At 59.3% G+C, this 15,154-nt stretch overlaps 2 protein-coding genes across 2 annotated transcripts in view; one reads left to right on the top strand and one right to left on the bottom strand.

Moving 5' to 3' along the window:
* Positions 1-567: 567 nt before the first annotated feature.
* LOC141974695 (digestive cysteine proteinase 1-like) lies at positions 568-14,976 on the bottom strand. The gene is made up of 11 exons (XM_074934629.1): positions 14,793-14,976; positions 11,790-11,849; positions 9,663-9,755; positions 8,757-8,929; positions 6,685-6,928; positions 5,295-5,490; positions 4,381-4,574; positions 3,336-3,427; positions 2,726-2,887; positions 1,857-2,046; positions 568-1,028 (listed from the first exon to the last, which is right to left on the bottom strand). Exons 1-11 carry the CDS (start codon positions 14,842-14,844, stop codon positions 841-843), a joined length of 1,644 nt encoding a protein of 547 aa, XP_074790730.1. The 5' UTR covers positions 14,845-14,976; the 3' UTR covers positions 568-840.
* Positions 9,729-15,154, top strand: part of FGR (FGR proto-oncogene, Src family tyrosine kinase) — a 51,991-nt gene continuing 46,565 nt past the window's right edge. The window contains exon 1 of the mRNA XM_074934631.1: positions 9,729-9,775. The gene's annotated coding sequence lies outside the window, so the exon portion shown is untranslated. The remainder of the gene's footprint in view (positions 9,776-15,154) is intronic.

Raw genomic sequence — 15,154 nt, 5'->3', positions numbered from 1 at the left:
AAGATCAGCTAACTGGAGTCAGCTGCCTCTGGCCTGGCCATTCTCAGGGCAAGTGGGGTTTCCAGCACCAGTCCAAATAGACTGGCAGGAAGCCACCCCTGCAGCAGTGAGGACCCCTGCATGCCCCCGGGGCCATGCCAGCACCAGGAGAGCAGGGAGAGCCCAGCTGGCTGTGAAGAGCCACCGCAGCCAGGTACTGGGGGAGAAGGAGGTTTTCTTTGGGGGTGAAGAGGACTATGACCTGCTGGCTTAGGGGAGGGGCCGGGGCAGCGTGCCCAGGGTGTCCTGCCCCTGGTGGCAGCGGGCGGGAGCACACACAGAGCCGTGTGAAGCCAAACCGCCTTGTGAAGCAAGTGCCCCTTCATCCCCCCACCTGCTTTAAAAGAGAGGCAGCAATTTCCCTGGTACTTTATTGCCAGCAATGGCACGAGCAACATCAGCTGCGCCCCCGTGGGCTTCTTTGGGCTGCTCCGTAGCCAGGCTGCCATCCTAGGGGGACAGCACTCCCCCACCCCTCGGTACAGGCAGCCCCCCTTTTCACACCTCTCCCCTTCCCCAAATTACCACCCCGCCTTGATTGCTAGGGTTTGTTCCCACCATCCTCCCGCCTGCGTGGCTGCTTTCCTTTTCACTCGGGGGCTTAGTGCGGCGAGGTTCCGAGGAGCTGATTTGCTACCGACGAGGGCCAAGGCAGGGGGAGGGTAGGAATCAGGCTCTCACGTGGGTGTCTCTGCTGGGATGAAATCCACCCTGGCCTGCAAACTAACAGCCCAGGCCTGGTAACCCTTGTGGGTGGGGCTAGGATGGCGTAGGTGACCCCAGCCTGTTTTGGCCCCAGGGTCACTCCAGGATGGGGTAGGTGGCATCCGTGGCTACCCCGCAGTTGTTGTCCTTCATGGACATGAGGATGTAGCCATTGTTACCCCAGTAGGTGGACCAGGAGTTCTTCACCAGCCAGTACAGCTCTCCTTGGAGCACACCGTAGCCGACAGCCAAGACCGCGTGGTCCAGGTTACCTCTCCGGTTACCTAGAGGGGCAAAAAACAAATATAAATGACGGCACCATACCACTAGCAGGCTCGTTAGTGACAGACCCAGGGCCTAGCTTCTCATCCACACGTCTCACCGCACTCTGCAGCCGTGGATAAGTGTTGTTATCGCCCAGGTAACCTGAGGCACCGGGTTTACGTAACTAGCCCAAAATCGCCTAGCAAATGAACAGCAGAGCTGGGACTAGAAACCAGGAGTCCAGGCTCCCCGTCCAGTGCCCTGTTTTCTCCCCTGCCCTGCCTTCAGTGCTCCTTGTTAGCCGTTTCTGACCCTAGAGTTGGTGGCAGGTTCCTGAGTAGTGGCTCCAAGCTTCTCAGATGCTGTTCTGCAGCCTGGTAAGCAGGCAGCAAATCCGTTGGGTTTTATTCCAGCTGCTCCTTTTGGAGGCTGAAACTGTAACCCTCCCCGCCAGCTTGTGGCTCTGGTGAAGCCCTGCCACGTGGCAACATCATCCTCCTCTGAGCCAGGGGTTCCTCCGCTTTAGTTTCCTTTCATCAAAGCCATTGGGCCTCCCCCCACCACCCCAAGGGAAAACCCCACATCTTGCTGAACTGGCTTGTTTGTCTGGTCTGAATGTATGCAGCTGGGAAAGGAGACGCGGCTGCCCCCCAGTGTCAGATCCCCTGCAACGCACTTGTCAAGCCAGAGGGGCTCCAGATTGCTGGTGGAGTCATGGTGTTTACCGCGTTCATTGGCAGCACCCCAGCATTGCTGGACTTGGCTGCCAGATGTCAACTGCCCAGGGCCTGGTTAGAGCCAGCCAAAGCCATCCCAGGGGCCGATCAGCCGGGAACGGCCGCACTCACCACACTTGGGTTCATAGTAGACGCCGTTGGAGTAGAAGGAGAAGGACCGCTGGGAGGCGTCGATGCTGACGGCCACGGGGCCGTTCTTGTAGATGGCGGCTTTCAGGGCCGTGATGTTACCCGAGGTGACGTTGACGTAGCCTTTCATTTTGCCCACCAGCTCGGACTTGTTGTAGTGGCACAAGCCGTTCTGCAACAGGGACAAAGGAGATGACAGCCACTCTCCTCCACCCCTGGCCGCGCGAGCCAGGCCGATGGCCCCAGGGGCCGGGCCTCTCGGCTGGTCAGGCAAACACGCGGATGCCCCCTGGGCTCGAAGGAAGCCATAAGCGTCTCTGGCTGCTGGCATGTCCAGTCTGTGCTTTAATGCCCCTATTTTCTTTCTATGACCCCAATCAGCTCTGTGCCCAAGTGCCTCCCCCCCGACGCCCCCGATAGGCAGGGGAGTCTCACCCCCATTGCACTGTCAGGGAAACTGAGGCACGGAGTAATGGGAAGTGATTTGCCAGGCTAGCAGTTGAGCCCAGGTCTTCCAAGTCCCAGGCTAGTGCCTTAGCAGGGCCATGCAGCTGTAATTGGGGCCAGCAAGGGCATGTTGTCAGCAGTCCCAGTGGCTGCTTCCCACGTGGATGCTGCACCCTAGTCACTGACTCTAAGTGGGGTCGCTGGAGCGGCCCCATGGGATAGAGCCCCAAAGCCCCTAGAGGTCTCGGCCCTGCTGGAGGCAGAGGCTCCCCCTTCATGGCAACCTGCTTTTGACTCACAGACCTGGGACACACCAGGGAGGTTCAGCGGGATCAGAGCTCCCGTGCCAATGGAGCCGCTCCCCGGGCACCTCCGGCAGCCGAGCCGGAGGGCGCCACACTCACCTGGCCTTTGTACAGGCCATAGGAATCGGTGCTGGCGATGCCGCCGTGCTTCTTGATCCACTCGTACGCGCTCCACTCCTCACCGCCGTCGCAGCCGTAGTTCCCGAAGCCCCAGGAGCAGTCGATCAGGACTTGCTGGGACAGCGGGGTCAGTACTCCGGTCTGGGGAGGGAGGAAACCCAGGTCCTCAGCTGCAAAGCCGCAGCCAGGCGGCTGGATCAGGAGCTATGAGCCTAGAGTGGGTGTTCCCAGCTCCGCCATCCCCACCTCCAGCCAGCCTTGAGCTACAGCTGTGCCACCTGGGGCCCACGCAGTGGGGAGTCACCCCAATATCCCTGGATTTCCCTAGTTCAGCACAAAGACCATTCCCACCCCTCCAGCTGCTGGAGCGCCCCCAATCCCCTCTCCACCCTTGTTCCAGGGCTGCCCAGTGTTCTTGGGGCAGGGCTCTGGTTGCTGCAGGGTGGCTCCTGCACTCCCAAGCCGAGCACTGGTGTGGACGCGCCGTCCCGCTGGGGAGCCGGACGGGCTGCCTCTGACATGTAGGCACGCAGGTTGTGCCCTCAGCAGAGCACGCAGTCTCCTCACTGGGAGGCGGGCGGGCTCTCACCTTGAGGAACAGGGCACCTTCCATCGCCCCGGTGACAGCAAAGCTCCAGCAGGAGCCACACACGGCCTGGTCCTTCACTGGGGTCACGGCGCCTGGGGAGGGAGGGAGGGAGCGAGCGAGGGGTCAGGGACTGAGACATATTGGCCAGGTGCCTCCAGGAATCTCCATCTGGGGAGCTCTAATCCACCCGGTTCCCTCTCTGCCTGACTCCCTCCCTTGCTGCCCAAGAGCTACCAACTGTAATGCAGGGCGTAGAGTGCTGGAGACTGGAGTTTTAGCTTCTTGGGCCTGGTGCTTCCCCGGCCTGGGTGCTGGCAGAGCCCCGCTCCCCCGACAGGGATCTCCACGCACTAACTAGCAGCCATGAATTAGGTCTCACACGGCCCTGTGTAGCAGGGAAGTATCACCAGCTCCACTTTACAGATGGGGAAACCGAGGCAGCGCCTCGATGACTTGCCCACGGTCACACGGGGAGTCTGTGATAGGAGCTGAAAAATGACCCCCAGTCTGTTCAGCTAATTGGGCTGCAGCTTCTGGATGGCAGCACTACTGTAGTAAGATCAGCTTTGGTATAATTCGTTCCCCGTTAATCCCTTCCTGAGGCATTTAGTCTGGTGCCAGCCCTGGGCCAGCCTGCTTGTCTGTCCCAGGGTTTGCACGAACAGCACTGCACGGATCTCTGGGTAACAACGGGATGCCAGCAGCTCCAGCCCGTAAGGCCGAAGCCTTCAGATGCGCCCTGGGTTGTTTCTTTTCAGGGGCCTCTGATTTTTGGAGTCCCAACTAACAACCCATCAGGCCAGGCTTCCAGACAGCGCTGTACGATTCCAGCTCCCATTGACTTCCACAGCAGCAGGGGGCGCTCCGCACCCTGGACATATAGACCCTCGAGGTCCTACATTGGGCACCCAAAAACGAAAGTCCACAGCCCCTCGAGGGTTCGAGCCCTATGAGCAGCAACGGGGTGGGGAAAGGGAGGCAGGAGGAAATGCTCCATCCAGACAGAGCTTTCTGCCCAGAAGCAGCCACATAACAACCCACTCACCGTACAGCCTCCAGTCCAGGCTCTCGGGCAAGATGAGGCCAGTGTACCCCTCGGACGGGAACGGCTGCCCGTTGTTGGGGGCCCCGCTCTTTAGCCGCCCCCGCAGCACGGCCATCTCCTCCGGGGTGCGGTCGGCCAGGTGGTTCAGCGCCAGCTTGTAGGACAGGTTGGCCCGATTCTTGGAGTGGATGAACCTGGGCAGGGATGGATGCCGTGAAGAGAGGGGGAGCCGGGCAGCGATGGCTTCTGGGCGCTGCTCTGCCCACCTGGCATAGGGAGCTCCTGCCACAGGGCAGGGTGTGTGGCACACCTCTACAGCCCTGGCGAAGGAATCCCTACCCACCAGGCACACCCACAGCGTCCTCCCCTGTGCAACAAGCAGATTAACCCTTAGAGGGCTGGTGCAGCCTCAAATGGCAGCCAGACGGCTTTGGGGGATTCCCAGTTCCCACAGGCTGCGACCCGGGAGGGTTCTGTGTGTTGGGGACAGGGGGAACCAAGGGATGCCAGCCTGAAAGGAAGTCAACAGACCAGCTCCCGCTTGCTGCGTAGACATACCCCGGGGAGATGAGATTGCAGCTCCTGGAGGCAGACCCAAGGCAGCGCTGATGGAGCTAGGAGATGTGCCCCCAGGCCCTGCGGGACTCCATTCTCCAGCCGCTAGCTAGAGTCCGCTGCTAGGCCAGGTGCTGCTGGCGTTGTGGACAGGCCGTTCTCCGCCACGTACAAGGCTAGCTCAGGAAGGTCCGTTCCACAAGCAGCCAAGGCCGAGCCCCCGTCCAGCTCCCTGGGGGAACCCTCCAGCCTCCCTGACCCAGCAGAGATGCCGTTTCCTTCAGCACACGATGCACCAGCTCCCTTCTCCTCCTCCCCCGTGACCCCAGAGCCCCCGCTGCCCCCCGGCAGCCCTGTACCGCATGTTGTGGGTGAAGGTGTGCGTCCTGTGCTCCATCTCCTGCTCGCTGCCATAGCTCTTCCCGAACGCCTTCCGGTAGTGGTGGAACACCTGCTGGGACCGGTCCTCCTGCTGCCCCACAAAGTCCTGCATGGGGTTGGCCAGGATCCAGCGCTCTGCTCCCAATCCGGGGAGCTCCCCACAGGACTTCGTTCCTAGGGCACAAGCACAGGCAGCCGTCACCCCCAGACTCCCCCCGCTCCCCCGCCCGGTTAGGGGCAACCCATACAAGAGGCTTCAGTGAGTGCTCTGATGCCTGCAGGGGCGGGTGGACCAAAGCTCTCCCAGCTGCCCAAGCTGCATGGGGCTTTGCCTCTCTGCAGGATGCTTTTCCCACGGACTGTTCCTCACTCCCTTCGAAAATGCAGGTCAGCAGGGCTGGGTCAAACGAGGCTGCCGGCCCCCACCAATGCTAGTGCCAAGTTCAATGCTCAGTGCCCGGGGGGAGCGGGCAACGCCCTGCTGCCACAGCTCTACAGTGATCATTAGATCCCTTCCCCGCCTCGCCCCAAGGAGCTGGGAGATCCCCTCCTCTCTCTATCCTGACTGTGGCAGCTTCCCACTCCTCTTTCCTAGCAGGTACAGGCTGGTTCGGCCTCTCATGGGCCTGCCTGACCTCCCCTTCTCCCCGGGCTGGCCTCAGGGTTGGAAGCAAAGAGAAGACATTGGCATGGACACTCGGCACGGGATCTTGGCCCTTCCAGATGCCAAGAGCCATGCTATACCAGCAGGGCTTCCACAGAACCAGGCTACCTCGCAGAGAGGCCCAGATTAGCCGCGAACCTTATCCCCCGAGCTGGCTTAGCGGCTGGGTCCGCAGCCAGCCACCAGTGGAAACATCTGAGAGCGGGCGGTGGCCCCCAGCCCATTTGTCTCCAACATTTCTACAGCCCACGGGGCTGAGCTGCCCTTGCTCAACGTCTGTTTGGAGCCGGAGATGGGTGCGGGGGCTAGTTTCCCTGCCCCGCCCCTGAGTGCCTCTGTCGAAATAGTTTCACGGCTGCTTCTGGGCACCTCCCACGGCAACAGGACGCAGGGCACCACCCACCCCTTCCTCTCTGCCCTGGGCTTCGTGAGGTCAATTCCTGACTCTGCCACAGAGGGCCTGGGGCGGACCACATCCTCCCGCTGTGCCTCGGTTCCTAATCCTCAGCTCGGATCCCTTCCTCCCGCCCTTTGTCTACGTCCCCGTCGGGGCCAGGCCGGTCTCTGCGCGCGTCTTGGTGCGGCCCCTAGCGCGAAGGGACCCGGCTGAGTGCTATTGGAATACAGAGAAGAGGGCGAGGCTTGTCTCGGGCAGGGATAAATGCTGGCCCAGGGATGGAGAGGGCCCGCCAGGCCCATCTTACCGTTGGTGGGGAGGTTGAAGGCAGAGGCCGGGTAGCTGTGGGTGAAGTCGCTGTAGTCGATCTCGTACTTGTCGTAGTGGGAGCCCAGCACGCTGTTGTAACCCCGCATCTCGTAGTGGACGGGCGACCAGCCGCAGCTGGTGTTGGTCACCCACAAGGTGTAGACGTTCTTCTTCTTGCCCCAGTTGGACACATCCTGCCACACGCTGCAGTATTGCCCTTTAAAGTACTCCTCCCGCAGGAACTGGGGCGGCAACGGAGGGGAGCCGGAGTTAGGCCCCGTGGTTCTTCCAGCGCTCTGCTGGTGAGCCTGGCCCACGCTGCCCACGGCACCTCTTTCCCGCCCCGAGGCAGCTGGTGCTAATCCAGCCCCGAGCCTTGCCTTAGCAGACGCCACCCGGCACACGGAGGTTGTGGGGCTAGGCACCAGCTGCAGACCCATCTCCTTGCCCCATCCCCAGAGAGGAAAGTTTAGTTAGGCTCTTGGGGGCAGGAATTGTCTCTTGTTTGGTGTCTGTCCAGCACCTAGCGCAGTTGGGCCCTGGTCCGTGACTGGAGCTCCTAGGTCAGCTGCTACCATCCTACATAATAAATAATTTCTCTAGGCCACCCAGAGCGCTTCCTGCGCCCGCATCCTTCATTCATGGAGCTAAAAACTCCTCAGCCACCATCAGAAAAGTCCTTCTGGCTTCGAAGATCCCCAGGATGACCCCTCCCCCGTCCTCCCTTCCAACCCAGTCCTCCCTTGTCTACCTCTGGCTATGCCCTCTGCAAGCTTTGGTTCATTCAACGTGGCCTCTGAATACATACAGTGAGCAGCTGTGTCATTTGCCCTTGTATTCCTGTGGCACCCAGTGGCTCCAGTCAAGCATCAGGGTGCCACCGTGCTAGGCATTGCATCACAAGGAGATGGGCCTCGCTCGGAAGAACTCCCAGTCTGAATACGAGCTTGAATCTTTCCACAGCCCCGCTCCCCAGGGAGCTGCGTTAAGCAAGTAGCAGTATATTGGTGAGTTTTCCCCATATGCCCAAGGCCTTTTAAACAGCCATTACCAAATTATCATCCGGGCGAAGCAGATTTCAGTTTTCATTCAGACTCCGGGACACATGAAAGCAACTTTGCCCAACGCCCACAACGGAGATCTCTCGGTAGCGGGCAGCTGAGTCACCACACGGGCTCGCCCAAGCTGCCACCTCGTTGTAGTAAGGACTAGTTGCAACAAATCTCCCAGGGTTGGGAAAGGAGAAGAGATTCTCGGCCAGCACTGGTGCCTCCTTCCCAGGTTCACCTCCTTCTGCAGGGTCTGGCTGGCCAGGCAAACCCCCTGCTCTGATTGGGGCCGTCCATTTCTGACACCGCTAACAAAGCCAGACTGGACTCCTTGGCTTGCTGTTCTATTTTTGTGCTGCTTAGACACAGGGCTCCCCCAGAGGGCATGGAATGGGTTCTCCGGGTCTTACGCTTCCTGGCTCTCAGCAGGGGATGGAGAGGAGTGTAAAACACCACGAATCTCTACCTGGAATATCCCCAGGGATATTCAGCTAGGGCTAGAGCAGCCCCGAGGCTGCTCTAAACTGCTCCAAGTATTGGGAGAGAGAATTGGGGAGCTGTAACAGTGCATCTTCCCTGCTGCACCCCACAGCGGGGATCTGGACAGCTACACAAGGTGTATGCATGAACCTTCACCAGCCAGGAGAGGCCAGGAAGAACACTGAAAGACACAGGGTCTCAAGCAAGGAGACAGAGACTTGGCATTTACCGATAAGCTATGGAACAACTGTCTGCGGCTTCCCACATACCCGTAAGGAGGAGGCATGCAGTGCATGGCCAGGCCAACTGTCAGGCGCTGTCTACAATGCCACATGGACTGGAGATCAGAATGGGCCTAACGGTTCTCCCAGCTACAACGAACCCAATCGCTGCTCTGTCCCAGTCAAGTTGCTGTCAGTCTGGGCGGCTGCATGACGTCAGCAGAGCTACGCTGAGTCATGCCGGCTGAGGGTCTGGCCCAGTGCCTGGGGTCCTGCGCTCCTCCCCCGTCCTGCCCAGATCCCCGGTGGAAGGGGCTCACCTTGAAGCCATGTGTGTGGGGAAAGACGCTCTGCGGCTTGACAAGCTTCTCTTTCGTGCCGTTGATCCGGAAGCACTTCACGATGTTCATTTCCATCTCAGTAGTTTCCGGCGTGATCTTGTAGCTGGTACCGTACGGCTTCACCGATCCCAACTGGTAAGTTATCACCTGCCCTGCAAGGTAGGAAGAGAAAATAGAGGCAGCCAGTTTCTACGCAGGGCTGCTCTTAAGCGTTTTCCACCTTCCTCCCACAGAGCACCGACTGAGGGGGTGGGCTCCTGCTTCCCCCCGCCCCAGGATAGCAGATGCCATGCTTCCCTGAGCCACAGGCATGGTCGTTGGGTCTGGGAGAGCCAGGCACGGCATGCAGGTGACAATAGGAAATGTCACATGAGGACCCTGCACTTCCACCGCGACAGGGATTTTATTATCCTCAGTGCGTGACGTCCACATTGCTCCCCACTGTAGCGAATCCAAGCAGAGGCAACCCGTGCCTGACCGATAGCGGGACTGAGCTCTGCAGGGTGACCTTCCAGGGAAGAGCCGTTCGTGGCCCTGCGGCCTACACGCACTAAGTAAATCAGGGTCTGGTCGTGCAAGTGGCTGAGTGTCTCCCGGTGCTGCCGAGCTCTCGGCTCCCAGCGGAAGTCCTGGGGAGCACAGCGCTCTCTGCGCCTTTCAGAACGGGGCCCTCCGCGGATCACTCGCTGACGCCAGGAACCCCGCAGCAGTTCTCAGCCTCGGCTTCTTCGCCAGCGGCTGCAGCTCCTGAGCAAGCCCCTTGCAAGAGCAGGAGATGGTGTCACCCCAGACGTGGCACGTGAACCACCCAGAGGCACATCCTGCTCTACAGACCCCCAGGAGACTCTCTCTAGTCCGCCTCCCACAAGTACCCCGGCGGCTTACCGTGGTAGTACTGGATCCGGCTCTTTCCTCCGGTCAGGTTGTACCAGGCTTCGAAGGGCTCCTCGATTTCGGCGTAAGGCAGGCTGATGACTCCTGCAGCATACGAGTGACAGGTTAGTCAGTGTCTTTTGCTTGGAGTCGTGGGACAAGGGCCCATCTGTAGTTCGCGGAGATTCCCCGGGAGAACGCAGTCTTCGAACCGGCCTGTTCAGCCGACCCGGGTGACAAGGGTGAGCCTGTCGCCCTGAGGTACAGCTCGAAAGCACAGGCGTGCGCACCTCGCTTTGGTGCTCTCTGGATTAGGTGCTTGGAGGGAACTTCGCGTAAAGTGCTGAGTTCTGGAAGGTGCAGGAGGCCAGCGCTCTTCTCACATGTGGTTGAGGATTGCCATAAATCAGTGCAAGCCTCCGACCAGCTGTCCCCACTGCCCTAAGCCAGTGGTCCCCAAACTGTGGGGTGCACCCGCCTAGGGGTGCGCGGAGAAATGTTCAGGGCATTTGTGGCGGGGCCTGGGCCAGCACCCCTGGGGGGCAGGGAGGGAGCACCACCCTGCCCCACTCTGCCCCCAGACCAGTTCCAACCCCAGCCCCAACTCCGTTCCTCCCCCAGCCCAGCTCTTCCCCTCATTCCCTCTCCACCTCTAGCCCCAGCTCCCCCCCCCGCCAGCTCTGCCCCCAACTCCACCTTCAACCGTGTGGCTCTGGTGAGTAATGGGGGTGGGGGGGCGGACAGAGTTCATTACTGGTAAGAGAGGGTGCGACAGGAAAAGTTTGGGCCCCACTGCCCTAAGCTGTGGTGGGTGGATTTGCCAGATCACCCAGAGGAAGCTCCTACGCGCCAAACCCATTGGGTATAAGGCTACGCTTTGAGCTGGCGGAGAAACCCTCAGGCTAGCTCCGACCTCATGCACTGAAACCAGAGCACAGCCGCAGCAGGGGCTAGCTACCCTGAGGGTGCAGCTCTGGGGAGGTGCACGCTTCCATCGGGTTTATTTCTGGGAACATGGGAATGAGACTAGAGGGCTCTAGTCTGGGGCAGAGCATTTCCTGACAGCGCTGGAGCCGGCTCTCACTCCCTGGGGTTCAGAGACACCCCTGGGCTAAGCTGTCGATGGCGCCGAGCTCATGGATGGTTCCTCGGGGCTCTGAAGGCCACTCAAGTTCCTTCAGGCCCAGCACAACACAGAATCCTGGGCATGGATTAAGCGAGGCCCGTGCCTCGAAGACAGGCTAAGCGAACATTAGAGAGGCCCCATCCAGTGCTGCCAACTCACACCCTTGGTTTCTTGGACTTGTAATTGCTGCACGAGTTTATCCAGAGCAAGCATTCTGTGGGAGGCTCTCACCGGGAGCGATCGGTGCGTGTGTCGAAAGGCCAGGCTCTGTCGCAGCTTTGTTGTTGTTGAAGAGGGTTTGGGCAGGCAGTGTGCAGCCGGCTTGCCAAAAGCCACGCCACTGCTTCATCCCGGGAAAAAGCCACAGACTCACCTCAGAGGCCCAGAGTCAAGACATTCTTCTGCATTGAGTCGAGAACAATCATTATCATTCTTTTGTTTGTCAGTTGCACGCCCACAGTGTACTGGGTGCTGGCCCCACACAGCCAGGAAAACACAGTCCCTGCCCCAGGAGCTTCCAGGCTGCGGAGACCAGCCAAACTGGAAGCCTGCAGGAGAGGGACGCGGGCCCAGATCCTCAGACGTACTTAGCTTCCTGCTGTCCATTGGAAGTTAGGAGCGTAAATACCTCTGAGGATGTGGCCCCTGGTGCTCCGGAGCCTGGCTGTGTGCCAAGCTCTTTTTACTAGTAGAGCTGGGAGTTGATGGAGTCACTGGGTTGAGCTCTCCTTCAGTTATTTTTTTTTCCCGGGAAGGGCAGATCAGATCCAAGGCCTCAATTAACCTCAGCAGCAATTTGCCCTACGCAGCTTTGCACAATTGCACCGGGTGAACCCGTGGCTCTGTCGGGCTGGGCAGAGGACTCCCATCATAAGGCCTATCCCCAGCTTCTGGCTCAGGGGCGGGGTATGCTTCAGTCTGGTTTGTTACACACACACACACACACACACAGAGCAGGGTGAGGGTTTGATTTGCTGCCCATCCGGCCCTGAGTTGTACAGAGGGAATGTTACCTTTGACATGGTAGATATCTCCAAATTCAGGGATTGTGCTTAAACGTTTGCAGCCTTTTCCTGAAAGAAAAGGAAAACAGAGGTACAGAGCTGTCCCTGATCTGCCAGCACAGCCAACATGTTCCCCCTGTTGGAGGGCTCCAGTTACACCTGAGGGCCAGTTTCAGACTTGGGCCAAGTGGGTGCAATGTCATGGACTTCAGTGGACTTGCACCTGTTTACAACAGCTCTTAGCTCTAGAAATGGCTATGTGGGTTTGCATGGAGCACTCACTCCAGCGCGGGGGGGGGGGGGAGGGGGGTGAGATAAATAGGGTTACCATATGTCCGTATTTTCCCGGACATGTCTGGCTTTTTGGTTCTTAAATTGCCTAAGGAGGCATTTTTAAATATCTAAAAACGTCTGGGATTTTGCCATTATTATTTTTCCCCAAAGAAGAGTGGATCTTCAAGAGAGAGAGTGAATGTTGATCATTCGAGAAAGAAAGTGAATGCCGATCACTCGAGAGAGTGCCCGCTTTCCCCCCTAGCTCCCAGCGCTTGCGCCGTGAAACAGCTGTTTCACGCTGCTGGGAGGGAGGGGGCAGGAGGGGGAACGTGGCACGCTCAGGGGAGGAGGCAGGGCCAGGGCAGGAATTTGGGGAAGGGGTCCAGTGGGGCAGGGAGGGGGAAGAGTTGGGGCAGGGACTTTGGGGAAGGGGTTGGAATGGGGGCGGGGAAGGAGTGGAGTTGGGGCGGGGCTGGGGGGGGCAAGAGCAAATCCCCCCCCCCCCCGTGGAGTGTTCTCTTTTTTGAATGTTCAAATATGGTAACCCTAAAGATAAAGGTGGCAAACCAACAGGCCCTGGGCCATGTCCTGTAGTGGGAGGAGCAACCTAACTCACTGCAGCAGGGAAACGCTCGCGTCCACCAGTGGTGTGCGGATCGCATGTCCTTGTGGGAGGCCCCATCAGTCACACGAGGTGAGAAGGGACCGCCAGGGTCAGCTAGTCTCACCCCCTGCCAAGAGGCAGGGTTTGTGGTGTCTAAACCATCCAAGGCAGGTGGCTACCCAGCCTCCTTTGGGAAACCTCCACCGAAGGCACTTCCACAACCTCCCAGGGCGTCGGTTCCACTGTCCTTACAGGCCGGAAGTGTTTCCTGAGATTTTAATCTAAATCTGCTCTGCGATAGTTTGAACCCGTAGCCTCTTGTCCTGCCCTCTGTGGCAAGAGAGAACAACTTTCCTCCATCTCTTTTCATGGCAGCCTTTCAAATATTTGAAGACCACTCTCATGTCCCCCCTTTACTCTCCTCTTTTCCAAACTAAGCATGCCCTGTTCCTTCAGCCTTTGCTCAGCTGCCTTATTCCATCCCTTCCATCAGCTTCCTGGCTCACCTCTGGATCCTCGCCAGTTTCTCTCCATACTGCATGGCTGATAAAAGAAAGATTTGGCCAAGATTTCCACAGGGGTGTGCCTGATGCCAAGCTCCTACATGCAGTCTTAGGCACCTACGTAAATGGGCTTGGGTCTCAAAAGTGACGAGTGCCCACAGTTCCCACTGGCCACACTGGGTGGCACCAGGTTGTGTTAGGGGGGGCTGGTAAGGTGTGGTCCCGTGGCCTACGCTGTTGGCCTGTGGGTTGCACTGGTCAGGATTTGACCCTCACAGTTTAAGACACATCACGTGCTTCTCCTCCTTTACCCTAGGGGACGTGGGTGTGCAGGTAGGATCTCTGCTCCCCAACAATTTGGCTGGGGCTTAGTCATCAGCCGCAGGATGAAGCTAACACACCCTGTGTTTTAAGGAGCTCGTCTTTTCCCTCATGTCAGCATCTTCCTTGGAGGAGGACAGGTTCTTAAATTGGAGGGGTAACCACAGCCTGTCTGGAAGCAACACCATGCCGTGGTGCCCTCTCCTCCCTCCACCCTTTGGTCCCCCAAAGGAGGCTGGGGGGCCGAGAGGAAAGGCAGCTGGCACGTAGCCCATGGCCCTGTGCGCTTCTCTGGGTAAGAGCAGTGCCTAGGGGCTAGCACATCATGCAGGCCCCCGGCCTCTGCTAGAGGGTGCAAAGCCCGAAGAAGGAAGCTGCCTTTCCCCGGACGGCCCTCCCTGGCGGTGATGCCAAGCAGGGGGGGTAGCAGGTGGCTCTGTGCCACTTTTGCCCATTTCAGGCCAGTTCTACACAAAGGACTGGGCTGGGGTCAGGGCCACTGCACACCCCGAGAGAGGCCCAGGTTGGACAGCGAGGGAGCGTCGTAGGAATGCCAGGCTGCAGCCACAGCCTCCCGGCAAGCTGCTGCTGCACTGCAGAGCAGGTGCCTCCCAGAAAAGGGGTGCCAGCTCCCACCCAGAGAGAGCCCAGCCACACCGGTTTGCTTTTAGGTTAATCTTGGATTCCCCCTGGAACGCCAGTGACGTTTCACGGCAGTCCCTGCTCCCACGCCTAGCTCAGCCCCCTCTACCCCTACACGGTTGCCCCCCGCCTGCTTCCCCCTACTCCAGCACTGCTGCACAGGACATAAGGCTGAGTACCATCCAGTCTGTGGCTTGCAGGAGCCAGTGGTCCCAGGTGAGAACTAACCATCCAGTCCAGCTTGTCCGGCCACATTTCACTGGGCAGAGCCAAGCGTCCCAGCTACGCTGCCCCATCCAGCGGAGGCTCTCCAAGCGCTTCACTGACACTTGTGAGCATAGCCTCACACCCCCTTTCCCTGGCATGGATGGTCAGTATGGTTGTCTCCTGGGGAAACTGAGGTCCAGAAAGGGGAAGTGACTTGCCCAAAGGTCACGGAGGAAGCCTCAGTCTCAGTCCTGTGCCTTAAGCACACTCCCATCCTTCCTCCCAAGCAGGCGGAGGAGAGGCCCTCAGGTCGCCCTACCGGTTCCCCTGCTCCCATCACCTGTTGCCTTCCATCGGCTCTCACTTGGCCGGGAGCAAACGTTCTCTCTGTAACAGCATCCCTTGGAGATGCAGGAGCTCTACTCTCCCCGGCTCAGCGGGCTGGAGAGACAGACTCACCTGCGACCGAGCTCCACAGTGCGAAGAGCAGAACCCACTGGAGCGCCCCCATCCTCGCAGCTCCCTGTTCGACCTGCCCTGGGCTGCAGCAGCTCCGAGCACCACCTTTAAACGGTGCTGGCAAGACCAGGAACTCGAGGAGCCAATGCCACAGCGAGGCCCTGCCCAGAGGAGGGGAAGGAGCCTGAGCGTGTCTTTGCAGACAGCTCATTTGCTGGTGCCTCCAGTGCTGGGAAGAGTGGATCGGGCAAAAGAGGGAGGAGTGGGGAGGTGAAATGAAAGGGAGAGAACAGATCCTACTCAGCCAGGGCGAAGAGTGGAGTGCAGCACCGTGGAGCCTTTCCTGCCTCCGAGCTGAGCCA

This window comes from Natator depressus, chromosome 19 (assembly GCF_965152275.1).
Source record: "Natator depressus isolate rNatDep1 chromosome 19, rNatDep2.hap1, whole genome shotgun sequence".
In the NCBI taxonomy this organism is placed as follows: Eukaryota; Metazoa; Chordata; order Testudines; family Cheloniidae; genus Natator; species Natator depressus.
This window is presented reverse-complemented; position numbering and strand designations above follow the sequence as displayed.

Excerpts from the sequence above, each read along its gene's own strand:
- LOC141974695 (XM_074934629.1), bottom strand. The coding sequence starts at position 14,844 with ATGGGGGCGCTCCAGTGGGTTCTGCTCTTCGCACTGTGGAGCTCGGTC. Across the intron at positions 8,930-9,662 it reads CCGGATCCAGTACTACCACG|GGCAGGTGATAACTTACCAG; the intron begins GTAAGCCGCCGG and ends CCTACCTTGCAG. Across the intron at positions 4,575-5,294 it reads ACCTTCACCCACAACATGCG|GTTCATCCACTCCAAGAATC; the intron begins GTACAGGGCTGC and ends ATCCCTGCCCAG.